The 21,105-nt window shown below is 47.1% G+C and overlaps 4 protein-coding genes across 4 annotated transcripts; 3 read left to right on the top strand and 1 right to left on the bottom strand.

Moving 5' to 3' along the window:
• Positions 1-2: 2 nt before the first annotated feature.
• Positions 3-1,041, top strand: NDUFA1 (NADH:ubiquinone oxidoreductase subunit A1). Its single transcript, XM_084213053.1, has 3 exons — positions 3-378; positions 565-654; positions 944-1,041. Exons 1-3 carry the CDS (start codon positions 277-279, stop codon positions 962-964), a joined length of 213 nt encoding a protein of 70 aa, XP_084069179.1. The 5' UTR covers positions 3-276; the 3' UTR covers positions 965-1,041.
• Positions 1,042-1,123: 82 nt separating this feature from the next.
• Positions 1,124-4,651, top strand: AKAP14 (A-kinase anchoring protein 14; the record flags this gene model as incomplete). Its single annotated transcript, XM_084212956.1, has 8 exons — positions 1,124-1,159; positions 1,467-1,580; positions 2,083-2,409; positions 2,536-2,656; positions 2,729-2,820; positions 2,977-3,156; positions 4,131-4,183; positions 4,513-4,651. The coding sequence occupies 8 exons, from the start codon at positions 1,124-1,126 to the stop codon at positions 4,598-4,600; spliced, it is 1,011 nt and encodes a 336-aa protein (XP_084069082.1). The 3' UTR covers positions 4,601-4,651.
• Positions 4,652-4,902: 251 nt separating this feature from the next.
• NKAP (NFKB activating protein) lies at positions 4,903-11,020 on the bottom strand (the record flags this gene model as incomplete). Its single annotated transcript, XM_084213182.1, has 9 exons — positions 4,903-6,216; positions 7,507-7,656; positions 8,118-8,193; positions 8,343-8,458; positions 8,847-8,892; positions 9,499-9,618; positions 9,835-9,908; positions 10,280-10,360; positions 10,773-11,020. 9 exons carry the CDS (start codon positions 11,018-11,020, stop codon positions 6,042-6,044), a joined length of 1,086 nt encoding a protein of 361 aa, XP_084069308.1. The 3' UTR covers positions 4,903-6,041.
• Positions 11,021-11,144: 124 nt separating this feature from the next.
• ZBTB33 (zinc finger and BTB domain containing 33) lies at positions 11,145-20,893 on the top strand. The gene is made up of 2 exons (XM_084212804.1): positions 11,145-11,268; positions 16,169-20,893. The coding sequence occupies exons 1-2, from the start codon at positions 11,241-11,243 to the stop codon at positions 18,208-18,210; spliced, it is 2,070 nt and encodes a 689-aa protein (XP_084068930.1). The 5' UTR covers positions 11,145-11,240; the 3' UTR covers positions 18,211-20,893.
• The last annotated feature ends 212 nt before the right edge of the window (positions 20,894-21,105 follow it).

Genomic DNA, 21,105 nt, shown 5'->3' with positions numbered 1-21,105 from the left:
ACCGCGCCCGCCACTGCTGATCTCGGTGGGGTCAGCGGCCGCGACCGGGACCGAGAGCTGTATCAGGCGAACCGGGACACGAACACGGCCTCGTTTATTGCCAGGGGCTGTTCCCCGGCAGCGCCGTCGCTCCCGCTGCCCGCTCGGGCCTGCTAGGGTGTGAGGGGGCGCGGGGCAGGCCGGGAAGGGCGCGGGGCAGGCCGGGAGTGCCCCGGCACTGGGCACAGGGGCAGCGGCACCGACACCGACAGCAGCGCCAGCACCGGCACCGGCGGGATGTGGTACGAGATCCTGCCCGGCATGGCCATCATGGGCGTCTGCCTCAGCATCCCCGGCCTGTCCACCATCTTCATGCACCGCTTGTGTAACGGCGGCAAGGTCAGCGCGGGGCGGGCCGGCAGGTCCCGGGATCCGGGACCCTGAGGCTCCGCTTCCCCACCGGGGCCGCCCTTATCCCCCAGTCCCCTTCATTCCTCTGGGATCCCTTCCTCCCGGGGCTCCCCTTAGTCCGCCTTCCCTCGGGAGCCCCTGCCCGACCCTTAACGGGCAGTTCTGTGCCTACAGGAGAAGAGGATCGCCCGCTATCCCTACGAGTGGACGCTGATGGAAAGGGACCGGCGGCTGTCGGGTGTCAACAAACACTATGTGTCTAAGGCAGGTTTGGGGGCGCTGGGCAGGTACCGCCGGGGGGAACCGCGACCCAGGGGCTGCTCCCCCATCCCCGAGCTCTGGCATGGCCGCTGAGGTGGGCACTGGTTGCTCTTATCAGATCTCCCTCGATACCTGCAGCTGGCCTGCCTCTGGGGATGTGCATTTTAATTTTGTTCTAATTAAGACCTGGGTAATTAAATATTGTTTGAAAATCTGTATTTTCAGATATGTCCTATTGCACATTAATGGCAAGAATGACACAAATATATAGCTGTTATTTTTTCTTTTTCAGGGTCTGGAGAACATAAACTAAGGTGTCAACGATTTGAAAAAATCATCTATCCATAGAAAATCATTTAACTCTTAAATAAAGCTATACATGTGTTCAGCCCTTGTATTTGTGTTGCTGTGGTGGGGTGACCCTTGCTGGACACCAGGTGCCCACCAAAGCCACTCTGTCACTCCTGTCCAGATGAGGACAGGAGAGAGAAAATACATTGAAAGGCTCGTGAGTTGAGACAAGGAGAGGGAGAGACCATTCATCAGTTACTGTCACAGGCAAATGAGACTCAACTTGGAGAAATTCATTAATGTATGAAATTCTTTTAATGTTTTGTCAGATAACAGCAGGATAATGAGAAGTTAAATCATAAAACACCTTCCGCCACTCCTCCCTTCTTCATGATATTTTCTCCTTCCTCCCTGCTGAGCTGCATAGGGTGATGGGGACTGGGGGTTGTGGTGGATGCCATCCCATGTCTCTGTTGCTCATTCCTCCTCTGGGGAGAACTCCTTACACTATTCCCCTGCTCCAGCATGTGGTTCCTCCCATGGGAGACTCCTTCACTAACTCCTCCAGTGGGAGTGCTTCCCATGGGCTGCAGTTCTTCATGAACTGCTCCAGCATGGGTCCCAAACAGTCCCTGGAGGTGCAGTCCTTCAGGAACCAGCTGCTGCAGCAGGGTCACATTTCCTGCCAGCAAACCTGCTCCAGTGGGCTCCTCTCTCCATGGGCACAAGGGTCCTGCTCCAGCATGAGCTTCCCACGGGCTCACAGCCTGGGTACATCCACCTGCTCCAGTGTGGCTCGTTCCTGGGGTGCAGGTGGATCTCTGCTCCCTCATGGAGCTGCACGGACAGAGCTCACCGTGGTCTGGCAACACGGGCTGCAGGGCAGTCTCTGCTCCTACCCCCTGCCCCACGGCCTCTTGTCATGCTGGAAGAAGAGCAGCTGGGAACACAGTGATCTGCTGTGATCTGCTAAAACCTTTCTGGCTTCTCCCGTACAGTCCCTGTGATCCTTTCCCTCTGAAGGTCTGTGTGCTGCCAGCGCTGCTGTTCGGAGCCTGCAGCGCCTCAGGGCACCGGCCGGGACAGAGCCTCTGGCAGGGCACAGACTGGAGGCTGCTTTAGCTCCCGAATTGTCCAGAGTGGCAAAAATACGACAAGCAGAGAACCTGCCTGGAACCCAGAGCTATTTTCTTGCTCATACCGTCCTCCCTGCCCGCGGACAGCGGCTGCCGGGCGGTTTCCGCGGGGCAGGCCCGGCCTCGCCATGGTGACGGCGCGCCGTCCCTGCCCGCGGGGCCGCGCACAGCGGCGCGGACAGCGCCGGGCCCGGGCACGGCTCCCCGGGCTCCCGCACCCACCCCGGGACCGCAGCGCCCCGGGCCCCGGCCCCCGCCGCGCCTGGGGACCCCCGGCCTGGCCGGGGCAGCGGGGGAGAAGCAGCCGCCGGCCCCGGGAGCGCCAAGCAGGGTGAGCAGGGCCGGGGTACAAACAGGGGCCGTGAGGGTCTGCCCGCTGCTCCCCGTGTTCCTCAGAAGGGGCCTGCGGCTCTCAGACCAGTGCTCGCTCGATGTTTGTGCGTTTATCTCTCTAAAGGTGAAGCCAATGGAGGAGGAAAAGGAAGAAGCTGGCAGCGAGGAAAAAGATCACACCCCCCCAGAAGATGAGAGAAGCAGCACAGAGGAATGTCTTCCAGAGGACAAGGAAAAAGAGAAAGGTATTGTGTTTGCTCTACTAGAATGTGCTGGAGTCTTTTCAGGAGGATTTGTCAGCATTTTATCTGTTTCAGAAAGCAAGCATGTCATCAAAAATATCCCGTGGACCTCAGCCAAGAACTTCACAGTGGAGAAAGGACAGCAGCAAATTGAAGAACTAATTTCTGTGAGTCACAATTCCATCCACTCAGGAAGGCCACACTTTCTCACTGTTAAAAAGTATGAAAAATTAAAGGAGAGCACCTCTGTTCCTTTTTAGCACCACATGCAAGTCAGCTCTACTAGACATAGGGAGTCTTAGTGTGATGTGTTTATTCAACAGACATGGGACATTCATGAAAGCTGGCTTCACCACTCAGAATTTCTCGAGGAAGAAGAACTGAAGGACAGCAAGAGGTACCATTACAGAGCTTGCTGGGGCCACCCAACACGCAGAAAACCCATCCCACGAGCAACAGCGAGTGTCTACTTTGTTATAGTGATCTCCAAACTCAAACCTGATGTAAGTACTCAGCAATGGTGTGGACGGACTAGTCCTTTAAGGGACAAGAGTACAGTGGCATTCAGAGGCAGGGGAATGCCACGACAGTGGAGAAGCTGGCGAAGAGCGAGCAGCTCTTGTGAAGACACTGACAAGACCTGGACATTGCCAGAACAATGGCAGGAGATTTAGATGTGGCCTAGAAACATGCCATTGGTTGGCAAGGGGAGCAAGGCACAGAGCAGGAGGCTGGGTTAGTTCCCAAATCACTGACTGACAGAACTTGACAAACAGAATCTGGCAGGATCCTACATCTGCCTTCCTGCTCTTACCATCTTCCCTTTCCAAGCAACAATTGTTCTGGGCAGCTGTAAGAAGGGCTGAGTAGAAGTGAGTTACAGAATGAGGGCTCAGTAGAGAGGGAGTGGAACTTCACTCTTCAAGCTGTCTCAGAATCCCTTTCCTGATCAGCCTGAAATTTGCACCTGTAAAATGAACTCTTGCAACTCAAGAGAAAAAAATTAAATACATTGCACTGAGGAGACTTTTTACTTCCAGGCTTAAGTCATACTGAACCTTAGTGTTTCTACTTAACAGCTATGGACCCCCAAATCATAGTCTGTGGTTTAAACCCAGCTGGCAACTAAGCATCAGAGCTGCTTGCTCACTCCTTCCCCACACCATGGGATGGGGTAGAGAATTCAAAGTGTAAAAAAAGTGTAATAACATTAAAAAATAAATAGAACAATTGTAACAATTTGGGGAAAATAAAAACAAACTGAGAAAAAATCCTATGAAAGACAAGTGGTGCAAATGAAAATAATTACTCACTGCTCTCCAACCAATGTCCAGCCAGTCCCTGAGCAGCATCTTCCCTTCTGCCCCAACCAAACACCTAGGTTATTTTTAAAGTAAACAGTATCTCTCACTTAATTACAATGTCCGCTTTTTGAGGGGCTGTACACGGCCTTTGCCCTGTCTCTGGTGTGTTGCAGACTGCACCTGTGGAGGTGTTCTACAGACTGGAGTCCAGCAGGCTGATTCGGAGGTAAATGTTATTACTCTTCTGTTTCAGCAAGCTTTTCCATTCCAAAACCAAACAGCGAGCTGGATGTAAATAAGTTTGCAGTAATAGCAGAGGAGTGGAAGTTGTCAAAATCTTGCCCTGTGAAATGATCCTGCTTATCACTAGCCTCACCCCCAAAGGCATGAATAGCCACCCTGTGGGCATCTGCATTCTCAGAAATTTATTCTGCTTTACATGGTCTTTATTGCAGCAGATAGCCTTATGTGGTGGATAAAGGCCAGCTCTCACCTGGCCAAACTTGGATTCAGTATTATGCTTACAATCTACCTTCTTTTTATTCCATTCTCCAGGCCAGAACAGTGTGAGTTTAGAGAAAAGTGGCTTCAGGACATAATTGAAAATAAAATACTGTGTGCAGAAAGACTTGCTTCCCGATGACCAGCTCCAATTCACCATTACCAGGCCTCTGCTGTGGAGAACCAAATAAACATGATGGAAAAAAAAAGCTCTTCCTTAGCAGCATTTCTACTTTGTGGATAGATAAGAAGCATTGAACCTGTGCAAAATGAGCTATGCCCTGCCGTGGCAGCTGGCTGTGTGTGACAGTCCCTGGCAGGTACAGGTGGGGACAGCATGATGGAACCAGGTTCCAGTGTGTGAATGGGAAGAGGTAGCTGGGCAGGATTTGCTGTTTGTGAATGCCAGGTCTATGGAACTCCAGGGAAAACATTATAGAACTTTAGGACTTTTTATTTTCTTGATACAAATATACAAGACATCTCTGTTGCTAGACTTAGAGGAAAAAAAATAAATTAGGAGAACGAAAAAGAAACAACTCATCTCTCAAAACCATTTTGTTTTAAAAACATTTGAGAAAAAGAAGTTCTAGGAGAGATGTTTGGAAATATGCAGTTGAATCAAAGATAACCACCACAAAAGCACTGCCTGAGCAAAGCCTCCAAGCACAGAGTTTAAAGCAAGGCATGTAATACGGCGAAAACTGACCAAAGTAAATACTACAGGAGTTAAAACAAGGGTTTAATCTAGAACACTTGCATAAACAAAAACATTTCAAATAAATTGAAAGATACATCCTTGTTACCACCTGTGTACATCCAGGGGTTCCAATCACTGCACCCCACTGCACTGATGCCTATGTATAACATAGGAGAAAAAGAAGCAAGCAACTTAGTTCTTCACCATTTGTTTCAGTGATTGAAGATCAGACCCTCCTCTAACTGTTACTTTACACCTCAGTTGCCATCTGCTTGCTCTAAAGTAACTGAAGCCCATCTTTATTAAATTACAAACTAATTTACAAATATGTACAAGTACATGTCTGGTTTGAATCACAAACCAAACTCAACTGTTTTGAGGAAAAACCTAAATTTAAAAGACTTGTGAAAAAATAGTGGACTGTCCTGTATCTTAAAACAGGAACTCAGGAGTTCCCTCGTTTTTGCTACTGGTGCTAGTAGCTTGTTAAAGGTCTTTTCCCAAGCTAAATAATCCTATGATTAATACAAATAAATGGAATTTAAAAAATCACACTTATTGGCATTAGGTAACAAAACCTTCCCATGGGATCCTTTGGCTTGTTGGATTCAAAGCGAGCGCAGAACATTGACACGTCTAATCTTCCCCGCCTGTTCCTGCCTTGCAGCCTTTCTCTTTACAGGGATTCCTTGTAGATGGTAAACAAACCATCCCAGAAAATCTGATGAAAATAACTCTGTGTCCTTGACACAAGTAATCCACTCCTGAGGCTTGGCCCTGTTGGGTGAAAGGTGCTGCAGCACCTGCAGCTTTCTTCAAATCACAACTGGACTGCGCTAGTTGCCACGTAGTGCAAGCTATGGTGCACAGCTCAAATGAAGCATTATTTTTCCTCTTTGCCTTTAGTCTTTCTGTAGACCATCTCTCGAAAGCTTGCAAGGATCTTATTCTCTCGTTTCCTCCTCTCCTCCTGGTTGAAGGATGCCAGAGCTCTCTTTTCATCTGCGCTGTAGATCTGGTTCTCTTTCCGCAGTCGCACAGCTTCCATGCGCCGGTGTCTGTGGGGGGAACAGGGGTACATCAGCATGGGCAGGGGCTGCCAGTGCCCTGGCACAGCTTCCAGCCATCAACTCCCCTGAATGTGTTCAGGGGCTTTAAATAAAGATACTGAAGTACTAAGGCCTGAACAACAGGCCCTGAGCCAAAGCTGACCACTAGATGAACCTTCCAACAAAATGTTATCTTTGTATCCACTCACTAAGGTAATATCCATGATCATTAGTGATATATGTAGTGTGAAAAGAATATACTTGTCTTTCTGCATTTAGAGCCAGGCGAAGGTATAAAATCAGACATCTGGCCATGTTTGAAGGTATATGATCAAAACCACCTCCCTTGGTTCCTCCTTGAGCCCTGGCTAGGCTCTGGGTGGAACCCAAGGGAGGATGAAACCAAATGTTACTGCACTAGAAGTTGTGTAAGCTTGTTTATTCTACAGTCCAAAAGCTGAGCCCTCCCACAGTGAAGATGGAGGCCTTGCCTACAGGTGGACACACCATGTAGGAATTCCCACAAATGGTTCTCCAATCCTTTGCTGTGACTGTGGCTCCCCAGCTCATATGAAGATCTGGATGATGGTAAAGTATAAAGTAACTGGTGATGTATCTTTCTTAATCACTCTAGGGAATCTTTTGTAGTAATTATTAGGTGCATTACTTAGCTTATCCTTTGTAATTCTTTGCAGTTTTGCACTGTAGCAAATTATACTTAGTCCTTAAAGTTGGTATCTGAATCTTTTGTGCTGACCCTGCCAACTGGCAAAACAGATACCTAAACTAGATAATCCAAACTGCACATTAACCTTCCCAGGAAGGAGTGTGGCAGAGCAAGGAACTGATTTCTGGGGATATCTGTTCTCAGGCAGTCAGCCAGAAGCCTCCCCTACCCCCATGGTGTCAGCTGCTGGCTCACCAAAATTTAAGTGAGATTCCTGCTGGTCATAGAGAAAAAAGTGCAGCCAGCCTCTCATACATTGATTTGTCACCTGCTGAAGGGCCAGCACATCCCCAGGGCTGTCCAAACAGACCACCTTTGAGCCACAAGCACCTCTTCATGTGAAATAATTAGAAGAGTATTGCCTGTGAAGAACTTTTGCTCTTGAGGAGAAAGTGTTCTTGAAAAACTCACTAGCCGTCTCTAGCAATGGGGAGCTTAGTGTAGATTATTGCAAACAGAGCACGTTCTCTTCTATGCTTGCAAGTAGAGCTTTGAAGCAGTCTTCTGTTCAGCCAGCAGAGAAAACAGCTCTTGAAAATTCCACTGAACCATTGCCATCATCAAAACCATACCTGCTGCCACTCATGACATAACCAGAGCTCTCAAACGAAGCGATCTCTTCACTGGTCAAGCCAATCTCGCCTCTGCGGGGAATGCGCTTCCCTGCTTTGACATACTCTGCCATGGCTGCACCTTCCCCGGGCAGGAGGGCATGGCCATAGCTAAAAAACAAAAGTGGTGATGTCAATAGCTTCAGATAGAGAGAGCCTGAGCAAAACATCCAACTTGTCTCTTCACTACTATATACGGCTGCATTTTTAAACACTTTCTTATTCTTTCCCACATATTGACTTGTTTCTTCCTTATGGCAACACTAGCAACAACATCTTATATTATCAGTTCATTCTGATGACACTACAAAGTCACAATACTGCAGATCTTTAGAATAAAGGCACTCACAATTAATTTTTCTAGGAATCAAGGCTAAAAAGCATAAACCAGACTCTTCTACCCAAATTCAGGCCAGGGGAAAGCTTAGTGCCCCTAGAACTTCTGTCTGTGAGTTTCTGGTACAGCATTTCTCCCTCTGCATGCATTATTGTTGCAACAGCCCTTTTGAACAGTAACTTTAAGACTTGATTTACTTGATTTGATCAAAGTACCATGAGAGTTGGCTACTCACTTCAAAGGCCTATCATCCTGAGATGCGTGAGTTTTGGGAGCCTCTGGTCCAATCAAACTATCAGCTTCAGTATTTTCTGCAACAATCAAATAATGACGAAAATTAATCTTGTGTCCATTGTTCTTTGTTATCAGAAAGGTTACAAAGGTCAGCAACACCTAACAACAAATTCACAAAAAGGACATCAAGAAGTTTCCACCCAAGTTTAGAGTCAGGAGAACCTACTTGACCTCTCTATCCAGAGTTCATCCCCTTGAAGCATTTCATCATCGGAATCTTCACTGCTTGAATCACTGGATTCCTTCCTGCTCTTCTTAGCTTTCTTTTTCTTATACTTCTTCCTGTGATAAAGCCAGACAGACATGCTATTTATCAAAATTTAAAATTAAAAAAGGTGCTTGGAATAATACTCAAATAATTAGTTTCTCAAGGCAACTTCCACCTATAGGAAGAATGGCTGTCTGATGTTTCATACAAAACACTTTACAACAAAGCCAAGACAATACATATGTTCTGTTTTGACTTTCACAGAGTGTTAGAAAGTCGCTCTAAAGGGAGTTGTTTGTGCTGCACAATTGTGTAGATTTAAATAAAATCAATCAAATGAATATTATTTGCCAGCTCTTGCAAATTACCTAAGGTCCTCAGGCTCCCTCAGGGCCTGTGAAGAAAACAGAGCTGCCCTCCAGCCAACAGCAGCCAAAATGACACAGCAACCACAACACTTACTTTTTGTTCTTCTTTTTCCTCTTCTTGCTTTTCTTTTTATCTTCATCTGAAAAAAGAAAGTGTATGTATTATCAAAAAGAAATTATTAGTTATAACTAAGTAGCTTACTGGTCTGTGAATAACTCGTCATGCCTTTTACAGCCCCAGTGTTCACAGAGCTGTGGGCTCTTTGACTCTCTCAACCCTAACCCTAAGCTCTAGCCCTAACCTAAAGTCAATAATATGGGTTTTCCAGGTCAGAAAGATGTCGGAACAGCAGTGCTGGGACCTTGCTGAGATTGCCTTGGCATGCCTTTTCCAGTCCCAGTGCTCCTAGAGCCATAGGCTCTTTTACTCTCTCAACGCTAAGCCTAACCACTCCCCTAACCCTACTGCTAAGAATTACACAAACCACTACCCCTACCAATTAACCTAACCACTACCCTAACCCTGAGCCCATTCCCAGCAGTGACTGCCCCCACCAGAATGCCCCAGCAGTACACCCCCTGATGGGAGTTGCTTATACTGGGAAAGTGTTAGTAGAAAGCTCCCTGCAGTACTGGTCGTATGAGAACATATCAAACAGATCTCTGGCATGAGAGGCCAGTGGATGCTAAACTCAGAAATCCCATTTCCTGAGGCCAGACTGCAAGCTGAAACCCTCTTGTCTTACCACTGGAGTTCTGCTCGGACTCTGAGTCACTGTCACTGTCCTCAGAATGTTTCCTGCGCTTTCTTTTGGATGCTTTACGTTTTTTCTTTTGTTTTTTCTTCTTCTTTTTCTTCTTTTCCTCTGGAATGTTTTCAAACATAACATTAGAGAACAAAGAGCATCTAGTTCCATTTGTATTCCCTAATCTTCCCAAAGCAATGCTCTCCTTTGAGCTGGAGCTCACCCCAGCCACTTCCACCCATCTAATCCAGGGAACCTCCTGCAAGCAGCAGCAGCAGATTCTAAGCCACAGTAGCTTCCCATTTTCAAAAAAGCTGTGCAAGCCAAACAAAATACCTTCTGAGCTGGAATCCGAAGAACTACTCTTAGATTTTGCGTCTTCATCTTCTACCGGTGTGTGCTCATCGGAACTGAATAAAATAACAGTTTGCTACTTAAAATCTGTTTTGTTGTACTCAAGATCAAAGGTATACATATAACCAAAGACATTTTGAGTCAATCCTTGCAAGGGAGTAAAATATTAAAGAGCTAATTTAGCCTGGGAACTGCTGTCAGAACCACAACACAACAGTCACCTGATCTACAATAAATCCCATATTGCATAATTGGTATGTTGGAATTATTTGGTGGAAGAAATACTAATCTCATTATGTTGCTTCAGAAAGGAACTGATACAATAAGTATTGTGACACCATGACTAACGCAGGGATAAAGCATTTTTATAAACTAAACTGGTATGTAATTAATATTATAAAAAACAAGAAGAAAGAATATGCCTTACTCTGGGTCAGGAACTTTTGGTGACAGCCCCCAGACTTCAGGTGCCCCCAGTTCTCCAATTCTCTCTCTCTCATTGAGTCTCCTGTAAAGGAAAACACTGTCACTGACACCTAGTTTGCAACAGCCAGCAGACAAACATTTTAAATCTTACACGTCAGTGTTTCTAAGCGCCTAAAGCAGCTGTAGGAAGGATAAGAAACAACTCGGAGCAAGGAGCAAGCTCGCAGGGGCAGTCTGGCAGCAGAGCTCCGCACACTGCAGAGGATCGGGGGTAGCAGCTGCTACCCCCTTCCAGCCGAGCTCCATCCCGTCCCCCCGGGCGGCCCTGCCCGCGGGGAGAGCACGGAGAGCCCGAGAAGGGGCCGAGAGTCCGTGACGGGGCCGTACAGAACCAGGCCCGGCCGCTCCCGCGGCACCCGCCCCTCCCGGGAGCGCCGTCCCTTCCGTGCGGAGCGGGGCCCGGCAGGCCAGGCCCGACCCTCACCGGCGCTCACCTCTGCCGCAGGATCTCCTCCTTCTCCTTCTCGTAGTACTCGGGCCATTTGCCGTGGTGGTGGTGCCCGTGGTGCGCGGAGGAGCGCGGCGCGCCGGGGCTGCGGGACCGGCTGCGGCTCCGCCGGTGGCTCAGGCGCCTCGGGCCATTGCGCTCGCGGGACCGGGAGCGGGACCGGGACCGCGAGCGGCGGCCGCGGCGCTCGGAGCTGGCGGCGGGCGGGGAGCGGGAGCGGGACGCGGGCGCCATGGCGGAAGCGGAGGCGCTTCCGGCAGCTTCCGGTGCCCTCCCGGCCGGGCGGGAGCGGGGCGGGAGCGGGGCGGGAGCGGGGCGGGAGCGGGGCGGGAGCGGGGCGGGAGCGGGGCGGCCCCGCCCGCGGGGTCACCGCCCCACCCGCCCGGCCGGCAACGCGGCGGCGGTCGCGGCGGCGGCGGCTCCTTTTGTGCCCCGCGGCGGCCGCCCGGCAGCGATGGACGCGCCCACGGCAGCGGCGGAAGGTGAGGCACCGACGGGGCGCGAGCCGCGGGCGGGGGGCGGTGGCGGCGCGGGCCCGGCTCCGCCCCGCTCCGCGGGCACCGGCGCGGGGCCGCGGCCCCGGGAGCTGTCCAGGGCGGCCCGGCAGCAGCACCGCCCCGCGGACAGCTCACCCTGCCCCGGCGGGTTCCCCCTTCCTGCCCGGGCCCGGCGCCGCCTGACACGGCCCGGCCGGGCGAGGCCCGGTCTCGGGTGTTCGGGCGCCCGGCGCCTCCCAGCGCGGCCTGACACGGCGCTGGCCGCCGCTCCGCTGCAGCGTCTCAGGGCAAAGCTGACAGGACGAGAGGAAACGGCCCCGAGTTGCCTCAGGGGAGGTTCAGTCTGGGTATTAGGAAATTTTTTTCGTAGGAAAGGTTATCAAGGACAGAAGTAGGCTGCCCGGCGAAGTGGTGGAGTCACCATCCCCGGAAATGTTAAAAAACCGAGTGGAGATGGCACCTAAGGACGCGGTTTGATGGTCAACATCGTGCTGGCGCTGGGCTCACGGTTGGAGTTGATGATCTTAAGTCTTCTCCTTAACCTTTATCTATAAAGATGATACAAATGATGTATTCAGATAAGACACCCACTCTTGTGTGAGCGCCCTTCCCCCTCAGGTTTGACCACGTTACCACAGAGCTTTCTTAAATGAGCCCCGAGTTTCTGCTCAGCTCTGGCAGTGCAGTGTAATACGGCTGGGTCTGGCCAGCTCCGTGCAAACGGGGCATTTTGGACAGCTGCTCCACCCTGGGAAACCCATGCTGGTTTATGCTGTCTAGAAATTATGTCGGGGTATGCCAGTCTCTTTTTCCCAAATGAAACAGTATTTTGATTCCCAAACCTACTATAAGCAGCATAAACAAATCTGTAAGATGGAGGAAGCCTATTTAAATTGTGTATTTTTTTGGGTGCAAGGAACCATGTGCAGAACGGGGAGGGAAAAGATTTACCAGAGATTGCCCATGTGTGTGGCGTTACTGTTGCCTGTGTCTGTGTGAGCACAGCCCAGTTTTTCCCTTCTTTAGATTATTTTGGCAAACTAATTTTGGATTATTTCAGATCTGACTAAATGTTGACTAAAATATCTGCCTCAGGAGCACTCTGTACCTGTGTTAGCTAATATTGTTGGGTGACTTGAAGTGCACAAGTTATAATGTCATGCAGTACATAACAGCATCTACAACAACTACTAATGTCAATAAAAAGGATCACTGGACTCTTAATTCAGTTATATGAGGTTTATATAATGGGATTGGCAGGAGAAATACTCTCAGAGATTTCTTCAAAGCACAAATAATGGAGATTTGTATTTTAGAGTCTTTCAGAAGCAGTAATGTTTTATTTGAAATTCCCACAGTGGAAGAATATTTCTGTCCTTAAAAGGAGCCTTACATAGGATAATATTGAATTTCAATTTTATTGACAACCCTTAACTGTTCTGCTTGTAACATTTAATTTACTTTCATGTAAAATACATGTTTTCATGATGAAGAATGTTAGTTTGTCTCTCAAATTTGTCAGCTCTTTAGAAGAATTTTCTATTCTCACAAAGTGGATTTTTTAAAACCAAAAGAGCTTCTCGAATTGCTTAATTGAAAACTTGTTACTGAATTGCATACTGTTGTGTCTTCTGGCAAAAGCCTGAACATAAATTTCTTTAAATTTGTACTTCATATTTTCAGAGCCTTCATCCCAAAGTTTTTTTGCTCCCTTCTGTACATTAACATAAAAGTTGCTATTGGGTCTCTTAGGTATTTTTTCAGTTCCAAGAACATCACATATAGTTCTGTATCCTAGGTGTTTATTGTCAAAATCTTAGATAAAATTGTTCTTTTTTATCATTATTTGTATTGTAAGGTTTTATGTGACTTGAAAAACCAAACACTTTCTTGGCTTATCTAAACATAAAAGTGGAAAAAACAACCCCTAAACTAGGAGATGCATGCTGACCAAAAAAAAAAGCACATTGAAATTCACCTTTCAGGTGCAGCAAGATGGTGACAGCTTCAGTCAAAGTGGCTGAGCTGGGGAGAGCATTAGCTGTGTCCTGACTGGAGCAATGTGACAGTGGGGTTCAGATTTTATATCTGACAGAAGAGGTGCCATAGAGAAAAACTGCTGTGAGAAGGGTAAAAGTCAAGGAGATGGTGCAGCTCTCCCAGCAGCTTTTAAATCAGGCAGCATTTCTGTGCCTCAGAATAAGTGGTTCAAACCTGATTTTTGAGATCTGGTGATGCTGCAGGAGCAGGGATCCTTCCAAGTCAGTGCTCATCTGTAACTGTAAATTTTCCTGTTAGTTATTTAGTATTGGAAGAGGCAGTGAGGAGACAAGTCCTTAAAGCTGGAGGATGAAAGGCTAAGAAATTGTTTAATTTGGGCCATCACACATTTTTGGAGGAGAAAAAAAAGCACAGGATTAAATATTAAAACAATTATAGTATTATTTTCATTTAATATGCCTCATGTTTAAAAATTATGAAGAACCTGTATCAAAGGAGAAAAGAATTGAAGGGTTATATGAGGAAGAAAAGTCTGTGTTTTCCCTGATGAGTGTTTTCTATTATTTACCCTCATTCAATTGACTCTCTGGTAAAACCTATAAAAAAATAGAAACTGCTTTTGTAACATTTAAATTCTGAAGGCTCATTTCAAAAAGGCATTTGTGTTACTAACTATACAAATACAGGGAGCCTGGCAGGTGATTTTTTTTGCTAGAAAAAAGATTATTATTCTTGCTAGAAGAAAGATTATTTTGTATTTCTTGCTCATAAACCTTGGCAGGACCATTTTGTTGCTGATTTATGAGGTGAAGGATTGCAGTCATGTCTGCCAGTGGCTGTGGCCTGTTAGGCTTTTCACTGAACGTGACAGGACATTTGTTCTTGTCAAAGTTTTTGGATCTTAAGAAAAATCAGGAACCCCTGTGGTTCAAGTCCACAGAATGCTTAGGGGGGGGAAAAAGGAACAGATCAGTAACCAAAGACGAAAAATATCATTTGTGATCTTGGTGTTCTTCGAGCATTCCTGAACAGCAAGAGTTTCCAAGAGGCCGCGCTGTGGATGTGTCACTTTGGTGGCCACATGTCGAATGTGCGTTTGAGTCATTTTAGTCAAAGGCACTTTGTGTCAAAGCCGTGCATGTCTGTACAGCTGCTGGCAGAGTCTAACACGTGTCCCTGTGGCGCAAAGGATTCCAAAAAGGATTCCAAGTAAATGCTCCCGCAGCAGGAGCAAGGCTGCTCAGGTGTGGGATTGGGCTCCCCTCGGTGCTGGGCGGAGGTGCGCGTTGGCAGAGCAAGCGCCGATGCCCCCGGGAAGGAAATGACACTCAGCGGGAAATAGCGTCTGCACGGCCCTATCCGCACGGTCAGCCGTAAGGCAGGTGCCGGGGTTTGCCGCCGCCCCGCCCGGGACGCGGGGGCGCGGGGGAGCCGGGAGCCCGGCGGGAATTGCCAAGGCCGCAGCAAGGCCCGTGTGCGGGACCCGAGGCGTCCCACGACCTGCGCTGGAGCAGGGTCGGGGCCGCACACTCGGCACCTCCGCAGGCGGCCTTCTGCACCGGGGGCCGGTGACGCGGGCGGTGCGTCCCAGGCAGCGTCCGGAGCCCCGCGGCCTCGGGGCTGCCGGCGCGGAGAGCGCGAGGCGGGCCCGGCCCGGGCGGGAGCGCGGCCCGGCCCCGCCCCGGCCCGAAGGTTCCCGAGGCCGCTCGGGTCAGAGCCGAGGGCAGCGCCGGCAGCGCCCTCCGGCGGCGGTGCGGAGGGTCCGGAGGTGCGGGCGGCGGCGGGGCCGCGGCCGGAGCGCGGCGCAGGTAACGTGGGGAACTCGGGCTCGGCGGGCTCGGCTGCCCCTCTCGCCCCGCTGGGGGTCAGCACGGCTCAGCGAGCGAGGAGCGGCAGAGGGGCGGCCCGTCAACCCGGGCCCGGTGCTGCCAGGCCGCTCTCCGGGCCCGCCGCTGTCAGCGCCGCCGCTGCCGTTCGGCCTCCGGCCGCGGACCGGCCGTTGCTGCCCCGGCGGCGGCCCCGCTCGGAGCGCGGTTCTCACGGCCGGGCCCCCCGGGGTGGCGGGGGCAGCCGGGCGGGACGCGCTCCCCGAGCTGGCGAGCGGCGGCCGCGGGGCTCCGGCCTCGGCGTCTCATCCGGCCCGGCCCGGCCCGGCCTGCGGAAATAAAAGTTTTAGGGGTAACCTAAGAGCCCGTGGCTCGCTGTTCTGTATTTTGATCTTGCTTTTTGCGGCTCACTGGGGGCTTTGATTGGGCAGTGGTGGCAGATAGGTTACTTTGACTTAGCGGATCTGTTTTGCTATGGTGCTGCTTCAGTGTCTCAGTTTGATATACAAAGCCTTGCAAATATATGACATGGGATTAAAAGAAGTTTATTTTTCTGGGGAAGGAAGTGCACTATCCATAGTGTTTTCATTAACTCAGTTGACTGGTAATATAGAGACACACAGATTCTGGTGTCTGGCCATAAATAACTTCATGCTATTGGGCTTTCTCATCACAATCTACGGACTATTTCACAATTAAAAATAAATGACTAATAATGTTTAAAGCTGCTTTTGGGACCCAAAACTTCCATCTTCTTGCTTTTACAATTAACCTTACTTGCTGTTGTTTAAGATGAGGTGTTGTTTCTTTGTTTCTCACCTTGTAAGAGCAGAGGATATATTCAGAATTCCACTTACCTTGCGGAGAAGAGGAAAGGGCAAACAAACAACAATAAGAAACAAATTTGCAGAGTGCAGTAGTACATAATCTTCTGAACAGTATCTCAGATTTGTTTTTTCCTAAAGAAAGAGTAGACAGTAAATATGTGAATGTTGTCATGTGGTTAAAACTAAATCTGCATTTTTACTAATTTGATATCTTTTGCTTTCTTTTTGTAGGAATGGAGGGGAAAAAACTTATTTCTGCAACAGACACACAATATTCTAATGTGCTCCTTCAATCTTTGAATGAGCAGCGTGGCCATGGACTTTTTTGTGATGTTACAGTCATTGTGGAGGACCGGAAATTTCGAGCTCACAGAAACATCCTTTCAGCCTCAAGCACATATTTTCACCAGCTTTTCTCAGTGGCTGGTCAAGTGGTTGAACTGAGCTTTGTAAGAGCAGAAATTTTTGCAGAAATTCTTAATTATATTTATAGTTCCAAAATAATCAGTGTCCGATCTGATTTACTCGATGAACTGATTAAGTCAGGGCAGGAGCTGGGTGTTAAATTCATAGCTGATCTGGGCATACCTCCGGCCGAAGGCAAGAATGTGCCAAGCGAGGTCAAAGACAGTGCTTCAGAAACTTCAGCTTCTAGTCCAAATCAAAGAGATGCTGAAACACAGGTGACTGTAATCAGGCCAGAGGGTCAGGAGGCAGCAGATGGGATGCCAGTTATAACACAGTCATTCTCTTTACATGGCATAGAATATGAGACTACAAAAATTACAGTGAGCGATTCGGATGAGGAGGATGATGATGTAATTTTTTGTTCTGAGATTGTTCCTCCAAAAGAATGTACTAAAGACAAAAATGCTGCAAGCCAGAACCAGCCTTGCTCAAGTCCAGCTGGAACTTCTGACCAAAAATCCTGTGGCAGTGGTGGCTCTCCCCGTTTGACAAACAGCACAGCAGCTCAGAACCTCACTTTGTCTGCCACTCAGCTAAGCCCGAGCCAAACACAGTCAGGTGCTGAATCATTCGTCTCGGCAACGCCGCAGCATTTTACTCCTAATATCATCGTGCTAAACAAGCCTCTGCTTAACTCCTCGCTTGGTGCCAGCTCCTTGCATCAAACACATGTGACTCCTACAATTAATTTACTTGAGGAGAACCAGCAGCCATCAAATAATGGCTCCGTAACTGAAGTGGAAGCAACTGCTGTTGATGATGAAGAGGTTGTTGAAGATGATGTCGATATCATTAGCTCCTCTAGTCCTGGTTCGGTCAGCAGCAGCTCTTTGGTTCAGCAATCTTCTGTTCCTAACGCAGGGAGCACTGAAGGATCAGGTGTACAGAAAAAACAGGTTGTTACATTTTCACAAGAGCCATCTACTAAAGCTGGAGAATTTAAAATAAAAATCTCAGATGTCCTTTCTGGAAACAACAAGGAATTAAGTTCGGGTCTAACATCAAAGAATGTGGCAGATGGGCAGAAAATCATAACATTAGATACAGCAACTGAAATAGGAGGCTTATCCACAGGCTGTAAGGTGTATGCAAATATCGGTGAGGATACCTATGACATAGTCATCCCTGTGAAGGGTGACTCTGAGGAAGGGGAAGCCAAGCCTGATGACACACCCAAAAAGTCTGGCGATGAGTCTCCAAAGGGGAAACGCATGAAAGTGAAGCACGACGACCACTACGAGCTCATAGTGGACGGCAGAGTCTACTACATCTGCATCGTGTGCAAGCGGTCGTACGCGTGCCTGACGAGCTTGCGGAGACATTTCAACGTGCACTCCTGGGAGAAGAAGTACCCGTGTCGCTACTGTGACAAAGTCTTTGCTCTTGCAGAGTATCGCACCAAGCACGAACTTCACCACACCGGGGAGCGAAGGTACCAGTGCTTGACGTGCGGCAAATCTTTCATCAACTACCAAATCACCATCTCCCACATCAGATCCGTTCACAGCCAGGACCCCTCCGGGGACACCAAGCTGTACCGGCTGCACCCCTGCAGGTCCCTGCAGATCAGGCAGTACGCCTACATCAGTGACCGCCCCAGCAGCGTCCCGGGCATGAACGAGGGGGGAGTTGTCTATCGTGTTGGCTCAGGGAAGGATGGCACTGAGGGAACAACATCCAACTCTCCAGCCAAACAAATCACCTGGGATGACATTTTCGTTCCGCAGGGAAATGAAACAATTTTTAAACAAAACCCGTCAGAGGGAAGTACTGAATTTGAGTTTGTGATACCAGAATCTTACTGAAATGTTTGAAATGCTGGAAAAAAGGGTTCAGTGCAGGAGCATTGCAGCTGTTTTAACTGAACTGTTGAAATTGCTGTAAGATCAAAGTCAAAAGAAGTTAACTTGTTCTACCAAGTAATCAAATGGTAACACTTAGATGAACCATGTTAACTGCAGTGATTTGGGAAGCAATTAATCAGAAAATTTACTTGAATAGAGAGTGAGACATTCTAAGGCACTATCAGAGTTTTCAGATATGTTAAATTTGATCAAAACATGAGGATTTGTGGCTTGAAAATGTACAATTCCTTCTAAAGAGCTAGAAATATTTCTAAACTAATTGAGGTATTTCCCGTACCCATACTTACCACGTAAACCCTTTCTTTCATGTTAGCACTTTAATGCTGAATTCTCTGTAGATGTTAACCAAGAAAACAGTAAGATTTTTTTATCATGGTCTCTTGGTCATGGAACCATTTAAAAAAACAATCCCACAACTCACATTTGTGAACAAGGGGCCAAAATACGTGATCCCCTACTACACTGGAGTATTCTGTTTTTGAGCTAGCATCCTAATTCTGCTTTTATAAATAATATGAATCATCTGTCTTCATGCAAAAAGTCTTGTCAACGAGCAATATTCAGTTAGGGCTAACTTGAACAAACTTTACTTACACTTGGCAGTGTGGTGAGCTAAGTATTCAGTGTCCTGGACCTTGTTATTTTATTCTTTTTGCAATGGGAAGAAACCAAACCCTACAAAGCTGAATAGTGAAGAAGTGTAGAGCACTTAGGAAGGAGATAATTTTGCCTTCTTACAGCTTGAGAAATATCGTTGTGTTTTCTTACTGCTGGAAAAAATGCCAGAAATTAGTTTGATATAAGGTGCTGTTCCTTTTTTTTTTCCCACTTCAAGAAGAAGGGCTTCAGTCCAGAATTTTGAAATTATAAAAATATTATTTGTTTTTATCTGAAGACTTCTCAAAACTATGAATTCATGTAAGTGCTGTATTGGTTTAGCTCTGAGACTGCTGAAGATCCTGTATGCCTGTTTGGCTAGATCTTCAAGTGTAACAGGAACTTGGATTTCACCCCACACTTGCCCCCATTTATACATTTTGGAAGATGAGGACTAAACCAACAACCAGAAAATACCCTTTATTTGCCATGACCCAAAGTATAATTTCTTTGCAATTGTCTAGTTGTCAGCTGTTTCCAGGTTTGGGTTTATTATGTTGCCATTTTACTCTCATTTGGTGCCTGTTTTAACAGTTAAAAGATGAATTAGATGTCCAACTTGATCAGGAAATGGTAGAGAAAAACAGCTGTTTGCTGGAGTCCTAGTTTAGCATTTCAGAGTTAGTGACTTGTTGAACTTTTGTAAATGGTAATATGAAAACTCCTCAAGTTCTAGAGGTGACTGGGAAAGACTATTGTGCATAGTACTAGTTATGGAAACCTTTAATTGCTTAAATTGCAGTTACAGGTTTCTCTTTTCTTTTTCATGTTTTACATTAGTATCTTGATTTTATGACTCTCAAAGTTAAAGGTTTTAGACATACAGTACTCTTCACAGAAAGGCACTTAAATAGTAAACAGTTCAAATATAAGTTGAGCTACAAAAACGATACCAGAAATCCATGTGAGCGGTGATGGGAGGAGGATTTGTTTATGTGGTGCATGTGATGCTCAGCACTTCTCCTTTGTCAGCCAAGAACGTGATATACCTGATTATTTCCAGATCATATTGCTGACCCCTTTGAATACAAAGGGTCATGCTTTAAATGTGGGGTGCAACTGAGGTGGCATTTCTGCAGTCACACATAAACCTCATGGGGTGTGAGTGTGGACTGCCTGTGTTGCACAGCTGGCTGGTGCTGTGGTGGGACTTCCTCAACTTTGTGATGAGACAAATGCAATGTTATTTTTGTTATTGACATGACACATGTTTAATCACAGAATAGTCTTGAGTTGGAAGGGACCCACAAGGATCATTGAGCCCAACTCTTACTTAGAGTTCTTAAAGCCTCTGTTGGGATCTGGAATTAAGCATACATACATTAAAGAGTGCAGAATTAAACATAATGGCTATCACTATTTGCTGCTGTTATATTTAAAACCTTAAATTAAACTGTGCCTAGTAAAGGTCTCTTTTTGGAGGAAAACTGGAAAATTAGGGCTTTGTAACTATATTTGCTAGAAGACTCGTGCTTGCATGTGTCTCAGGGTCTTCAGTTTTCCTTGGAAGTGATTTTGATATCCAAAGTCCAGAGGTATGTAAAGCATTTTTTAAATTTCACTTCCAGTATTTATTAGTTTGGAAACATGTTAAATCCATTCTTTGAAAACTTTTTATGGGGCCATGAGTAAGCTTTTATATTTAGATTTCTGGCTATTGCACTTACATTTGTGTTTTTGTTTGTTTTTGTAAGCATTTAACTTCCAGTTTAACTTAATGAAAATACTTATGTAAATATTAAGAAATTGGCTTTGGGATGATGGAAGAAAAAGTTTGAATCTGACAAAGCATTTATATAGAAATGAAAATTTTCAAACTGACTCACAGTCATTTATTATGCATATAAAACCATTTACAGATCTGCTGCAGAATATGGTAATGGTGGCTGCATCCTCACTGCCTGGGTTCTTTGGGGATACATACCATAACATTCCACTCTGTGAACTAAATAAATATTGAATAACATCTACTGCTTATTTATTTTGTTCTGTTAAGGCATGCAGCTTATAAAAAGATGCAGAAGCTGACAGCTATATACATTGAATTCTGAGATCTACAGCTATTGCCTAGGAAATGTTCCATGTGAACATTCCTTGGCTTTCCCCAGTCTGTGATGTATATAGTTGTACAGTCTTTCCTTAACATACTTTTTAAAGTTGTGTTCTACTTTTCATTAA

Source organism: Fringilla coelebs (genome assembly GCF_963513975.1).
Source record: "Fringilla coelebs genome assembly, chromosome: 11".
In the NCBI taxonomy this organism is placed as follows: Eukaryota; Metazoa; Chordata; class Aves; order Passeriformes; family Fringillidae; genus Fringilla; species Fringilla coelebs.
The sequence above is the reverse complement of the archived record's forward strand: the minus strand, read 5'-3'. Positions and strand labels throughout refer to the sequence as shown.

Bases quoted from the DNA above. Each gene is read 5' to 3' on its own strand.
- NDUFA1 (XM_084213053.1), top strand. From the start codon at position 277: ATGTGGTACGAGATCCTGCCCGGCATGGCCATCATGGGCGTCTGCCTC. The intron at 379-564 runs GTCAGCGCGGGG...CTGTGCCTACAG, and splicing joins GCTTGTGTAACGGCGGCAAG to GAGAAGAGGATCGCCCGCTA. The intron at 655-943 runs GCAGGTTTGGGG...TTTCTTTTTCAG, and splicing joins ACAAACACTATGTGTCTAAG to GGTCTGGAGAACATAAACTA.
- ZBTB33 (XM_084212804.1), top strand. From the start codon at position 11,241: ATGGACGCGCCCACGGCAGCGGCGGAAG. The intron at 11,269-16,168 runs GTGAGGCACCGA...TTCTTTTTGTAG, and splicing joins GCCCACGGCAGCGGCGGAAG to GAATGGAGGGGAAAAAACTT.